We start from the raw sequence: 13,474 nt of genomic DNA, 5'->3' as shown, positions 1-13,474 counted from the left end.
TTTGATGCATGCTCATTTTCCCCAATGAATGTTTGTTTTATTGTGTTTTTAAATGTTTCTCTAATTCATTTGTAAAGCACTGAACCTCTGTGCCGCATTGTCTCTGCAAATACAAATGCAGAGACAATGCAAATATAATTGCCTTGCCATTAAAAATATACCCGGCCCGATTTTAATCTAATCAAGCACTCAATACTTATCGGCCCAATTAATATATTTAATAACACAATGAAATATGCTATGTTCTCCTGTCTTGTAGCATCTGGAGGTTCCGTCATTGCGAGAACAGCATGAAGTAACGATCCAGGATCAGGAGGTAAAATTAACAGATTCAATTCCTGCATTTCTTTTTATGATCACGTATTGTCTAATGCACACCTGATGAAAGGTTTGTAGAAGAGTGAAGTCATGCAAAAGAACATAGCCAACCCCTGCACACTGTCAACTCTATATTTACTGAGGAAGGAACATTTCACTCGTAGACCTTTGTCAGGTATTCTCTCAATATGAAAAAAACATCTTATTGCTTGAGCCACAGACTGCAAAATTTTTAATTGACTCCTTTTTTGATCGCTTGTTTCAGCCTGTGTCTCGAGTATAAAGATGTTTTTAATCATGCTAGTGGCGGCGTAGCTCTAGTGATGGCAGTGTCGGTCAGTCCTCCACTTTGGTCCAGACTGAAATATCTCGACAACTGTTGGACAGATCGCCATGAAATTTGGTACATTTGGACATTCATGGTTTCCAGAGGATGAATCCTAATAACTTTGATCCCCTGACTTTTCCTCTAGCGCCACCATGAGGTTAACATTTGTGGATTTCAGTGAAATATCTCGATAATTATTGGATGGATTGCCGTGAAATTTGTTTTAGACATCCCCTCAGGATAAATTGTAATGACTTTGGTGATCCTTTGACTTTTCCTCTAATGCCATCATGTTGTCAAAATTTTAATTTTCAAAAAAAAAACAAAAAACAAATACCTGCAAAACTTCTGACATTCCCATCAGCCTCAGCTGTACGTTGTGTTTACTGTTAGTGGTGACCATTACCTGCTGCTCAATTTGTGAGCATGTTGCCATGCTAGCGTTAGCATTTAGCTCAAAGCACTGCAGTGCCTAAGTGCAGCCTCACAGAGGCACCAAGACATCTGTAGACTCTTATTTCAGCATCTTGCTGACAGTGTGCAGGAGTTTACTACTTTCCTTATCAATAACAATATGGAATTGTAATTCAAATACTACAGGTTTATTAACACAACAGGAATGTTAAATGTATTAATAATAGTCATTTTCTTGCTAACCTCAGAGCAACAGACTGTTGGTGGATTGGAAGCCCACTGAGAAGAGGAAAGTGTCCTCTGGGACTCTAACACCCCGTTTTGCTGTTCAGAAGGAGAACTGTGACTCTGCTGCACCCAAGAGTCCTCCAGCAGTCAGTAAAGGGGATGAGGGAGCTGGTCCAGGCCGAAACCCCAACCAGGCCCCGGCAACAGGGGTGGCCAAGCCCGTCCCCCGACCCCCTACTCAACAGGCCCCCTGTACCGCAGAGATCAAGACGATTGGGGCCTTCCCTCCACTAATGAGGGCTGTTTCCTGGGATGCTGTAGGCAGCCTTAATTCTAGAAATGGAGCCCCAAGTTTCCCTCCTACAGCGGAGGATATCTTCTCAGACAAGCCCAGGGACGCGGTCTTCAAGTCCTCAGGGTACAAGGACCTCCCCTCCCAGCCAGGGGGTATACATAAACTGTCTAAATTCAAAGAGGTAAAGCATTTGTTCAGCAGATTACATTTTAGTGTGATTACTGCCTGCTTTTGTAGTTAAATGCCCCTCCTGTAAAATTTTATAATAAAAGGCATAATAATAAAGGCTTTGTTATTTTGTGTGTGTGTGTGTGTGTGTGTGTGTGTGTGTGTGTGTGTGTGTGTGTGTGTGTGTGTGTACAGGACCACAAGCTGACGCGTAACCAAAGCATAGTGGGATCCAAGTTACCAGACTTGAGTGAAGCTGCTGAACAGGAAAAAGGTAACAGTCCTTGTTTGTCCTCTTGTCCATGTAAGACAGAGTACTTTCAGCAGTACACTCAGCAGTGTCGCCAAGGGTGTGCACTTCCTGAATCTCAGGGAAAATCTGTTCCAGTCAGAAAATGATGATGGTGATCTGTTCTTGTTTTTTTCCCTCTGTGCCACCCGTTTACTGGCAACATCATAACAGAGAAGTAAATGCTGTTTTCGTTTTCCATCAGCAGATGGCATGATTGTTAAAGCTCGTGAGCCGAAGACCACCTGTGGAAGAAAGAGCTGAAGTCTCACTGGAGTCAGACTTAAGTCACAAAAAATAGGACTTGAGACTTTACTTGGACTTAACTGCTGTGAGGCTTGACTTAGTTGAGATGTGACAACCCAAAGACTTGTGTTCAAGCATCAAGTTTTGACCTAATAAAATCTACTATCAACACAGCTTTAAAGAAAACTGTACAAATATTTCATTTTAAAATGAGCATTTAGAGACATTAAAGCAATTGTCACTTTTGAAAGAACAAATAAAACCTTCTTATAAATGAAAGGTTGAAGGGGTTTTGATGCTGCAGCTGAACTTTGTCTGGTATGACCAGTAGCTTTTGATGGCCAGTGTTAACAAACTAGATTCATTTTGCTGTGTACAGAAACTGACATTACTGAATCAGCTCAATGACGGTTCACTACATTTCAGTATTTATCATTATCCTGTAGTTGGCACTTGTGGGCACAGTGGCTGCTGTTCAGGAAAAGTTACATAGTCTCACTTTAAAGATTTGTGGTTTTACATGGACAAAAGCACTTGAGACTTGACTTCAAACCTGTTTTGAATTACTTGAGACTTGAATTAAAACTTCTCTGGAAAAAGACCAGGTAATTCTCTTTACGTCTAATTTATTCAACAATGTGTCTGCAGGTCCTCCACCATCTCCAAACTCAGCCACTAGTGAGGAGGTGAGGGAGAAGTATGACTCCATGCCAAACATTTCAGACTTGATGCTGCGAAAACTCAAACTTCACAGAGGTCTACCAGGCTGGTGTGTAACAAAACAGCTACTGCTTAAGTTAACGTGTAACTTTTGCCTTGTTTTTCCTGCCTAATCTCTTAAAAATAACCCTCCTTACATCTTATTGTACTGTGTAAAATAACTATGTACATTACTTACCATACTAACAGTTCCTCTTTGATTTCATTCCAGTGCACCCCCACTCACTGAAAAAGAAGTTGAGGTTGGTATCTGATGTGTACAGGTTTTTGTTTTGTTTTTTTTTTGGGGGGGGTTGTTTTTAAAAACAAACAAATACATCAAATTATTCCCATTCATGATGAAGGATTGAAACAGTGTGAAATACACTTATTTGCTTTCTTGCCAAGAGTTAGATGAGAACATTGATACCACTCACATTTGTACGGTAAATATGAAGCTGGAGTCAGCAGCCAGTTATCTTATTTTAGCATAAAGACTGCAACAGGGGTAAACAGCTAGCCTGACCTGGTTATACTGTTATGGTTTGTCAAGCCGGGGAACCAGGAAAGCAGGAGTAGGACCCAAATGCAGACGCACAGAGCTGGTGCAGTTTTAATCATTTAATAATAAACCAAAAAAGCCATAACACTGATATCAGGGAGGCAGCGGTCACAAACCAGGGAAGCAGTCCAACAAAGGTAAACAAATCCAAAAGGAGCAAACAATAATCAGAGTCAAAAAATCCAGGCAAAACAGAGAAATAATCCAAAAACACAGGAAACAAAGGTTGAGACACTTGACACAGAGAGACAAAGACAGTCTGACAAAGAAACAAGAGAAGCACACAGACCAAATTCCCCTAAGGGAAGAGGAGACAATGAGGCACAGGTGCAACTAATTAGGGCAGGGCAAACAATCAAACCTGGAGGGAAAAGCAAACAAAGACAGGAAGTAAAACAACAAGACACATGAGTGGAGGAGAATATGTCAAAATAAAACAGGAAATACTATCCTCAAACCATGACATATACCATTTGTTTGATCTGAAAGTGTAAAAATGACAATTTGCCATTTTATGGACTATTTCTTAGTGTTTTCGTTTGTTGCCTGGCAACTGCTTTTTGTACAGATTTAAAAAGCGACATATAACTAGATAATTATGGCATATAGCCCCCTGTAAAACCACAACTTGTCATTTTTTACAGTTTAGAATTTGAAAGGATTAATCAACTAAGATATAATGTGTTAGTTATTGAGCTTTAAAGGTGCTGGTAGGTGGATTTTGTTATCTTTAGACAGAGCCAGGCTAGCTGTTTCCAGTTTTTATGCTGCGCAAAGCTAACCAGCTGCTGGCGGTAGCTTCATATCTACCGTACAGACACATGAGTGGTATCAATCTTCTCATCTAACTATCGGCAAGAAAATACACGTGTATTTCCAAAATGTTGAACTATTTCTTTAATAATTGAACATTTTCGAGTGTCAAGTCACTTTGGTGGTACATGAAAGCCTGAACAGTAGTAAGAGACTCAACTTTTTCATGAATACAGTTATTTACTACTTAAACACAACTTAAAATGTTAAATAGCAAAATTTATATACTATTTATACACACGCACACATATGTACTTGCTGCTTCATGCCATGTACTGCTTCCCGAACAAAATATATTCAATTTAACATTCTCATTTCCGCCTTCAAAACGTGTCGTGAGTCTTTATACAATGGGTCATAAAATTGACCACCAACAGTAATCTGTTTACTTTGAGCAGTAAATTGTGTTCAAACAGTGCAGACAGATGTATTGTTCCACTCACTGCTGAACATTTGCCACGTGTAGGCACATGTTTATAATAACCTGTTTTGTTACCAAAGTAATTAATTACACCGTCATAAAAATTGACTGCCTGGATTTGGCGGTGTTCTGTCAACAGGAAAGTGTTTTCTGTTCCTGATCAGACCAAAGAGACTCAGAGTGATTTCCTGTGGAGAAAATGCAAACATTAGTGACGCTGTCAGGCTCGGGCTGTAGCCCCTCTGGCTGCTCCCTCGAGGAATGCGTCTGAATCAGGACAGTCAGAGGTCATATATTTCCTCTCAGCCGTGGCCCATGTATGTTGGAAAAATGTGCAGACTGGCTTTGATCAACACAGCAAAACATCAAGAGGTCAAATGTCAGAATCACAGCTTGTTCCATATGCTGGTTTCAGGGCTGCTTGATTCTCCCTCACACATTAACCGATAAAAAAGCATATTTGTATTACATTAACAACCACAGTGACTTATGTGTGTGTGCTGTCCTGTGGGAGAGATTTCTATGCATTCCTCTTTATTTATTCCACTGAGTTGGTGTTGCCATCACCAGCAGCTTATCTGTATTTAATGTACTGTTTAATGTGCCATTCTGAGAGTTACATTGCAGTCACTTCCTCCCCACAGAATGCATTTGTCCAGCTGTCACTGGCATTTCGTAATGACAACTACACTCTGGAGATGAGGCTCAAACAGTCAGAGAGGGAGAGGAACCTGACTGAGGAAGACGCAGAGAAAGAACTGGAAGAGTTCAAAGGAGCACTGAAGGTCAGCCCTTGAAAACAGCAGCTGATATTAGATTAACTCACTAGAAAAGAAGAACTCCCTCTGGCTCTTTAGTGGTTGTTAGTTAGTACTTAATGTTTCCTGGAAGTGTCCCACAGTAAATATTTATCTTGTCCAAGTCCAGTCCCAGGTACAAAAGGGACACTGATGTAGACTTTGCTTTTGTGAGAGAGTTTTATATAGATGTTGTTGTGTTTCTTGCAGATGACTTCACCACAGTGGCAGAACCTGGAGCAGCGTGAGGCCTATCAGCGCCTCATAGAGACAGTGGCAGTGCTGCACCGACTGGTCACACGGCTCTCCAGCAGAGCGGAAATAGTTGGAGCAGTCCGACAGGTGCAGTTATACAAACACAAGCAAATGCAAAACGAAAAAATGCAGGACAGTCAATGGTAGATAAAGAGAATGCTGCATTGTGTAAATATATAGTACATCTTGTTGTTTAAAAGATACTGTCTTCTTCAGGACGTCTTGGAGCCACTGGAGTGCCAGTTTGGCAGCATTTTAAAAATGATGTTGAAGATTTTTATCTGATGTCATGTCTGACATCATGCCGGCAAAAGCAAACATCAGTTAAAGAGCAAATTTACTGTTTTTGCAGTACAAAGGGCTTTAGCTATTTATAATAGCAAACCACTCAGATGAATTACTGTTGTTTCTTTGTACTGCTGGCCATCTATTAATAACAATCTAATTATGAGGCTCTATCAATTGCACAGAGCTTAAGACTCCTATAACATGGCATTATTGATCCAGTTCAGTTCACTAGAGGTCTATTCTGTGACTTTGAGGTTGTTTTCTTGACAGCCGCATTTAATGGCATTCATATATTATAAAATGTGTTTGTGTTTAGATTAGATTAGATTAAACTTTATTGTCATTACACATGTATAAGTGCAAGGCAACGAAATGCAGTTTAGGTCTAACCAGAAGTGCAATAAGCAAGTGCAGGATATAAAGTGTGTGCATAAATGCAGGATAGAGCAGTAAACATTATATACAGATGGCATTACTATAAAAAGAAGTATACTGATGGATATGTACAATAATGAATTGGACTGGGCAGAACAGCAGTGCAATGAATATAAAGTAGTGCAATTTATGGAAATAGTTAACAGTGTAGTAGATGAGTTATTGCAGTATTCAGTACATAGTACTGGAGTGCAAATGATGCAGTATATGTGTAAATAAATAGTCTGGTAGTGCAAATGAACATGTGGTACATGTAGCAAAAACAATATCAATATAGCAGCATTTAAGTTAAGGTATATGAGGGGACAGTGCAATCAGCGGGGGGCAGAGTTCAGTAGGAAGACAGCTCTGGGGGGGGGAAAGCTGTTTCTTCTTTACTGCAAATAATAACTTGGGTGCGTGATAGTTCTTGGTGTCACATTATCACATACTGTATAAAGGAAAAGGTAAATATATGAATATATATGCCTTTTCCAGTAGGTATTTTGCTACATGGGTTCTGTGCATTTCTTACCTTTTTAACATTTCACCAGAAATATGTTTTTCTTGTAGAAACAAGACATCAAACAAGAATCAAATAACTGCTTGTAATGTGAAATGGGTTGCTTGTAGGGACGAACCACAGAGAATTATCACCAAACTTTGGAGTTCTATGGAGATTTTTAGCCTCTTTTAGCTCTGTGGTTCAGTCTCACTGCTCTCATCAACCCTGTTTCCAGCACCAAACAGCAGACAGACAAACTTGGTAACTAGCTGGTGAAGAAAGTTGAGCTAGATATTTTTCTCAGGAGTTGGGGAGACCGAACCATGAAAAAAGAATAGGCCAGTTAATATTGGACTTCTGTTCTTCAGGTGGCCAAAAACACAACACTAATGGGATGATAAATTGCTCTGTATCTACTGGATGTGTTATTAGGCAGTTACATAGCTAAATATGTCAGGACTGTGTCTGTCAGCTTGTTTTGTAGCTTGTCTGCCTCCTAGTGTCCAAAACAATAATTTATTTAGCTTTAAAAACACATATTTTCACTTAAAAATGAATGAGCTAGTGGGATAAGTCAAATGTATGTTGGACAGCCATAAGTTTTAGTAAAAATATAGGTTTGTTGTGTATTTTTGTTTTCACAATTGTTTTACAGATCCTACCACAAAGAACCATTTGTTCAAACTCTCTCTGCTTTAACGTTTAAGGTTAATTAGGTTTTTTCAGCAGAAGTTACTGTTTCTGTGCTCATAAATTGTAATGCAGGCTTGTTTTGACTGACTTTTTATTGTGCAACAGGAAAAACGTATGAACAAGGCCACTGAGGTCATGATGCAATATGTGGAAAATCTGAAGAGGACGTATGAGAAGGACCATGCAGAGTTGATGGAGTTTAAAAAGCTGGCCAACCAGAACTCAAATCGCTGTTATGGAGGGTCTATTGACACTGGAGGTAAGACTACACTGGTGACCACATTCAGATCAAGCAAATGGAAAATAAAATGGAAAATATTTTTAAACTTTATCCAAGCAAGGGTTTGATAAAGCATGAACCTTTTTTAGCATCACTGCTGCTTTGCTCTGTAAGAATATTTCCAACAGAGGACTTTTCACTGTAACTGCAGTATCCTAATGCTGTGACACTGAGCAGCTTCACTGCAGCTTTGGGAACGATGCCAGCATGAAATTAATGGTTTCAGTGCAAAGGTAATGCTGTGTGTCTTTGTCTGTCTTTATAAAGATGATGGAGTTCCACGGCCGTCAAGATCAATGTCCCTCACCCTTGGAAAGGTAAGCACTTGAGTTTTTCTGAGTGATGTTTTTTAGTGCTGAAATAAGTAGTCGCTTAATCAATTAGTCAATCAACAGAAAATTACAACAACTCTTTTGATAATTGGTTAAATGTTTAAGTCATCTATTAACCAAGCTCTCTCTGGTGCCAGCTTCTCAAATGAAATTATTTGCTGCTTTTCTCTCTTTCATATGGTTGTAAATTGAATGTCTAACTTTTTTTCAAAGTTTGTGTTTATCTTGTAATAAGACAAAGTCTACAGTCATGCTCGCAGCTGTATGAGGCTGTACTTAGAGCTAAATGCTAACATCTGCATGCTAACATGCTCACAATGACAATGCTTACATGCTGATGCTAAGCAGGTATAATGCTTTCCATGTTCACCATCTTACCAAAGTTATAACAAATTATCCTGAAGGGAGCATGAATGTTGGTACCAAATTTCATCCATTCAATACTTGAGGCATTTCACTCAAAACCACAGATGTCAACCTCATGGTGGTCATTAGGATTCATCATCTGGGGACCATGAATGTCTGTACAAAATTTTATGACTGCTATCCATCCATTAGTTGCTGAGATTATTCAGTCTGGACCAAAGTGGTGGACTGACTCACAGACCAACATTGCTATCCCTAGTGTCATGCCACTAGCAAGACTGAAAATATCCATCTGTTGTACTGTTTTTGATGTTCTTTTGTGTTTCTTGTTTAATTTATGTAATTGTATATTCTTTCGGTGTGATCACCATGCCCTCTGTAGTTGTAAATCAAAACTAAACATGCCTGATATTCATTTTCCATCCTTCCCACTGAAACTGTAGCATGTTCTGTCTCTTTAGGCTCTGCCCAGGCGTAGGGTGAGCGTAGCGGTGGTGCCTAAGTTTAACCTCCTGAATATCCCAGGTCAGACCCCAGCCACAGCCAGCCCGGGCCCCAACGTGGGACCCACCACTGGTGCTGCTCTTCCTGCCCTGGTAGGTCTTCCTGTCCAGTCAGGAAATGATGGGAAATGACATATCAAGCATTTAATGAAGTGACACCCACTCTCTCAGATTGACTGCTGAATGAAAGTTATATACAATGGGTAAGAAATGTATTTAGGAGTCGTCTTAGGACACTTGTTTTTAGGAAAACAATTGTTGTTTTTAAAATTTTGCCTGATAACTTTCAGGTGTTCATTTTTATTTCAAAATTGATAAATCATGTTTTGGAATGTAAACCCTCTGTCTCATGTTGCTGTGATTTACTGGTTATAAGTAATCAATTCTGCTCGAAGTCATATCTATATTAATTGTCAGTGTTGGCAAGTGACTAAGTACATTAAGTGCAAATTTGAGGTACTTTACTTTTGTATTTCCAGATTATGATACTTTATAATCACTCCACTGCTTTCAGAGGGAAATATTGTACATTTTAATCCACTACATTTATCTGACAGCTAAAGATAGTACAGTATTTACTTCACAGTTTTAAGACTTTACATTTAAAAATCATATGACGTGGTTATGAAATACAATACACAAAAAGCAGCATCTACTTGGGGTTTCTTGTCATGTTTGTCTATGAGTTGTTAGCAGTTCCACCAAAGAGACTTTTCCCCTCTAAACTTCTCAGATGGTTTCATTTAAATAACAGTTCGAGCCTCAAAGAGTGAAAATCATCCAATATTATTATTATATTTCATGACAAAGCAAAAATCAGAGAAAGGTCCAAATAATGAAAATTTGTGTAGCTGAACTTTGTTTTTTCTTCTTTCCTCTCCCATTAATCCTCTCACAACCCCCCAGATTTCCTAGATTGGGAACCACTGGACTAAACTAGCTAACTGTATATAAAGTAGTTAACCAGCCACAACAGTAAAATGTTGCTTAAACATTGATGCATCAGTATTAACAATCTAATAACGTCATATATAACAATATTCTTCAACGATATTCAACACTCTCCTCTTTAGTGTGAAGCGAATGATGTGAAAGGCAACACTTCCACAGAGGTGGCACAACCAGCAGCAGAGTGGTATGTTTTGTGGACTTTGTGTGTTTTGCTCTCACACACACACACACAAATGCATGTACAGCATGTACCCAATTGCTTAATTTCCTAGGTCCCAAGACAAGCCTGAACTTGTAATCATCCTTATCAAAAGCATTTTGTGCTGCAGTGGGACCTTTGGCTTGTTTGTGTGACCTTCAGGATGTGTTTTACAGCACAGAGAAAGCCCCAGTGAGGTGAAAATAACCCTGAAAGCATAAAAAATAATCAAACCCTGCTGCAGTTGATGGATATGCTATCCTGGGTCGTAATCTAAACATTTGTGCAAGAGTTTGACAAAGTCCAGGCACAAGGCTCCAATCATATCCTGGTTATAAAGTGAGCCAGAGTAGAGCTCTCAAGTATCTGAGCTACATGTTCTGTGAGGAGACGAGAATAGCAATAACAAATGTGCAAAGTGCCAGCTCCATTTTTTCTCTTTGTGCTAGCCATGTCTGTGATGGTGTCTGTAATGTACGCTACCACTCAGCCAGTGCTGCAGTTTGTCCATTATAAGGCCACGGTGTGGTGATGGAACCTAAATGTACACTCCTCTCAGTTTTATAATGTCTGCTGTGATAGTGTTGGTGTCTGAGGCTGATTGTCCTTTCTCATCCGAAACAATGCAGTGGAAAGAGTGTGTCGGAGCAGGAAAGTGAGCCAGCCAAGCCTTCAGTAAACTTAGAGGAGATCAGAGCCGAGATCAGAGCCGAGCTCAAGGCAAAGATGGAGGAGGAGGCATATAATAAAGGGTGAGGCCTTCTCTCCTGGTCCTAAACTACACACAAACACACACTGTATGATGACATTGTTGTTACTCATCATAAATCGCCACATTTATGGGACCCATCAGATATGTTGTTGTTGTACAGGTGCATTTTCTCATGTATATAATGTTAAGTATACAGAGACGTTAATACATTTACATAAATTCTACATTATTTGTTACTGCCTGATGTTAGGACATCAATATTTCAGGCATTTTATCACTGTATATCCTTGCTGGTAAATTTGAACATTTCAAATGCAGCTACCAAGAGGGACTGAAGCAAAGTAAAGTGCTCCAGGAGGAGAAGTGTGAAGAGGAAAACGCTGCAGAGAAATTGCTGGAATCAAAAAATAAGGATGAAGAGAGTGGAAAGAAGATAAAGACAAGCAGGTAAACAGAATCTTCTGCTTTAAAAAAAAGAAATATATGGCATGTTTTGTATGTTTTTCTTTGACAGTATTGGCATAAGCAGAGCAAATTACTTCAAGTTCCATTCAAAATGCAGTACTATAAAACTAAAAATGTACCTGAATCTCAACTGCATCATGAGAGTACACCTCAATATGCTCTGTCTGTCTTTATGTGACACATCTCAAACTTTCAGTTTGCTGCATTAAAGTACTTTAAATACTTCAAGAGCTTCTTCTAACAAAACAACTTTGATTGTAGAAATGATAAGACAACACAACATCTGTGTCCTGTTGGTAAATAACAGTTAATAATGATGTTGATGATCAATTAAAGATACTCTTTTTTTGTTTGTTGATAACAACAGAAGAAACAACAACACTATTGCCAGGCACTGGCATCAATATCAAAAACATTATAAATTATAGGCAGCGAGTCTTTATGTAGCTCTACATAATTCCTATCATGTATAAAAGTGTTGACAGCAATGACATTATGAGGTCATTATCTTCACAGGAGGATGGAGGAGGTGCTGGTTCTTCTTGGTCGGTTTTGTCCCAACATTTCCTTGAGTTGGCGACTTCTCTGGTTTGCCCTGACATTGTTTGTGGTGATGTGTCTGGTTATCAGTATTTTTACATTCTTCAGTGACTACTACAAGAGACGTGAGGACACGTAAGCACTGAAGGACTTTGTGCGAGGCGAGAAGAAGATCTTTGGACTGAATTTAGCTGCATCACCAAAGAAACAGAACAGATGGCAGTCGTCCTCTGTCTCTGTCAGTTTACCATATCACCAAACTCGGACTCACTTGAATCCATGACCCTGACTCTTGAGGGCCAAAGACGTTTTGGGAGGCTTAATGGATAATGTTGCCTTTCTCATGGTTAACAGCATTAAGTTATAATATTGTTTGGATTGAAACTCTGACAGATTGTTTGCTGCAGTGAAAAAAAATATCGTATTTGTTTAGGGACCAATTATATAGTGTGATTAAATATATATATATATATATATATATATATATATATATATACATATACATATATAGTTTATATATTTAAATTAGATGCACAGGTGTTTGGGTACTTTTATGGCACTTTCCATTAAATGCCTGCAATAGAAAAAGTGAATATTTATCTAAACTAATGTTAAAGTATAATCTCTCAGGTCAAATACATAATAAAGCCCCTGAGAGAATTTGAAGTCATATTTAAAGATATAGAAAATAAAGGAATGTTCTTAATTTTTTGTTCAGTTTCTATAATGTGTATTTAAAGACTTTAACATAGAAGCACATTCCAAAGTAGTTCCTTAAGTGCAATATTTTGCAGTTGATGGTTCTCGTTTGTGCCATTTTGGATTGTGTCTTCAGAGCACTGATAGATTTTCTTCTTGTATGAGAGCACTGTTTAGACGGCATGAGGCTTATTTTTATCTTCTTTGAACATGTGTGCCTACCTGTGTTGTTTGTTCTCTGTGGATTTTATATTCTGCCACCTCACCTTTAAATAAAGGTGCCTGAAAACATATTGTAGTCATTTCCATTGAGAATTATAAGGCGCTATCCAAGCAACTGGGGCAACAATCCGTCTTCTAACATGCAATACAGAGGACTTAAACCTGCAATAGCCAATTTATTTATCTATTTATTGGCCACTTGGGCACAGCAGAAACAAGATGAACACAACATTGACTTTTTAAGTTGATATGCTGAACTTGCTAGCAAACAGTTGCTTATTTACACACACCAGCAGTTACGGAGCAACATTAGCATTCATTTGGAGATGTATTTCTGTCCACCTGATGAATACAAGTCCAATATTTACTCTCTTTTAGCTCCGTTTTTGGTCTCTACCAGCTACTGAGGGAAATATCTGGCTCTTTAGCTGCTCCACTATGTTTACTAGCTAGTCTTTAACTGTGTCTGTCT

At 38.8% G+C, this 13,474-nt stretch overlaps 1 protein-coding gene across 1 annotated transcript in view; it reads left to right on the top strand.

Annotated features, from left to right (window-relative positions):
- The window catches only part of mrvi1 (murine retrovirus integration site 1 homolog), a 37,713-nt gene extending 24,642 nt beyond the window's left edge, over positions 1-13,071 (top strand). Inside the window, exons 25-38 of the mRNA XM_044202371.1 lie at positions 260-316; positions 1,309-1,764; positions 1,947-2,025; positions 2,935-3,055; positions 3,218-3,248; positions 5,426-5,566; positions 5,789-5,920; positions 7,839-7,992; positions 8,281-8,330; positions 9,173-9,307; positions 10,288-10,349; positions 10,994-11,116; positions 11,395-11,523; positions 12,058-13,071. Coding sequence (XP_044058306.1) covers positions 260-316; positions 1,309-1,764; positions 1,947-2,025; positions 2,935-3,055; positions 3,218-3,248; positions 5,426-5,566; positions 5,789-5,920; positions 7,839-7,992; positions 8,281-8,330; positions 9,173-9,307; positions 10,288-10,349; positions 10,994-11,116; positions 11,395-11,523; positions 12,058-12,220 — 1,833 coding nt within the window. The 3' untranslated portion in view covers positions 12,221-13,071. The remainder of the gene's footprint in view (positions 1-259; positions 317-1,308; positions 1,765-1,946; positions 2,026-2,934; positions 3,056-3,217; positions 3,249-5,425; positions 5,567-5,788; positions 5,921-7,838; positions 7,993-8,280; positions 8,331-9,172; positions 9,308-10,287; positions 10,350-10,993; positions 11,117-11,394; positions 11,524-12,057) is intronic.
- Positions 13,072-13,474: the final 403 nt, after the last annotated feature.

The sequence above is a fragment of the Siniperca chuatsi genome, linkage group LG1, assembly GCF_020085105.1.
Source record: "Siniperca chuatsi isolate FFG_IHB_CAS linkage group LG1, ASM2008510v1, whole genome shotgun sequence".
NCBI classification, from domain to species: domain Eukaryota; kingdom Metazoa; phylum Chordata; class Actinopteri; order Centrarchiformes; family Sinipercidae; genus Siniperca; species Siniperca chuatsi.
The sequence above is the reverse complement of the archived record's forward strand: the minus strand, read 5'-3'. Positions and strand labels throughout refer to the sequence as shown.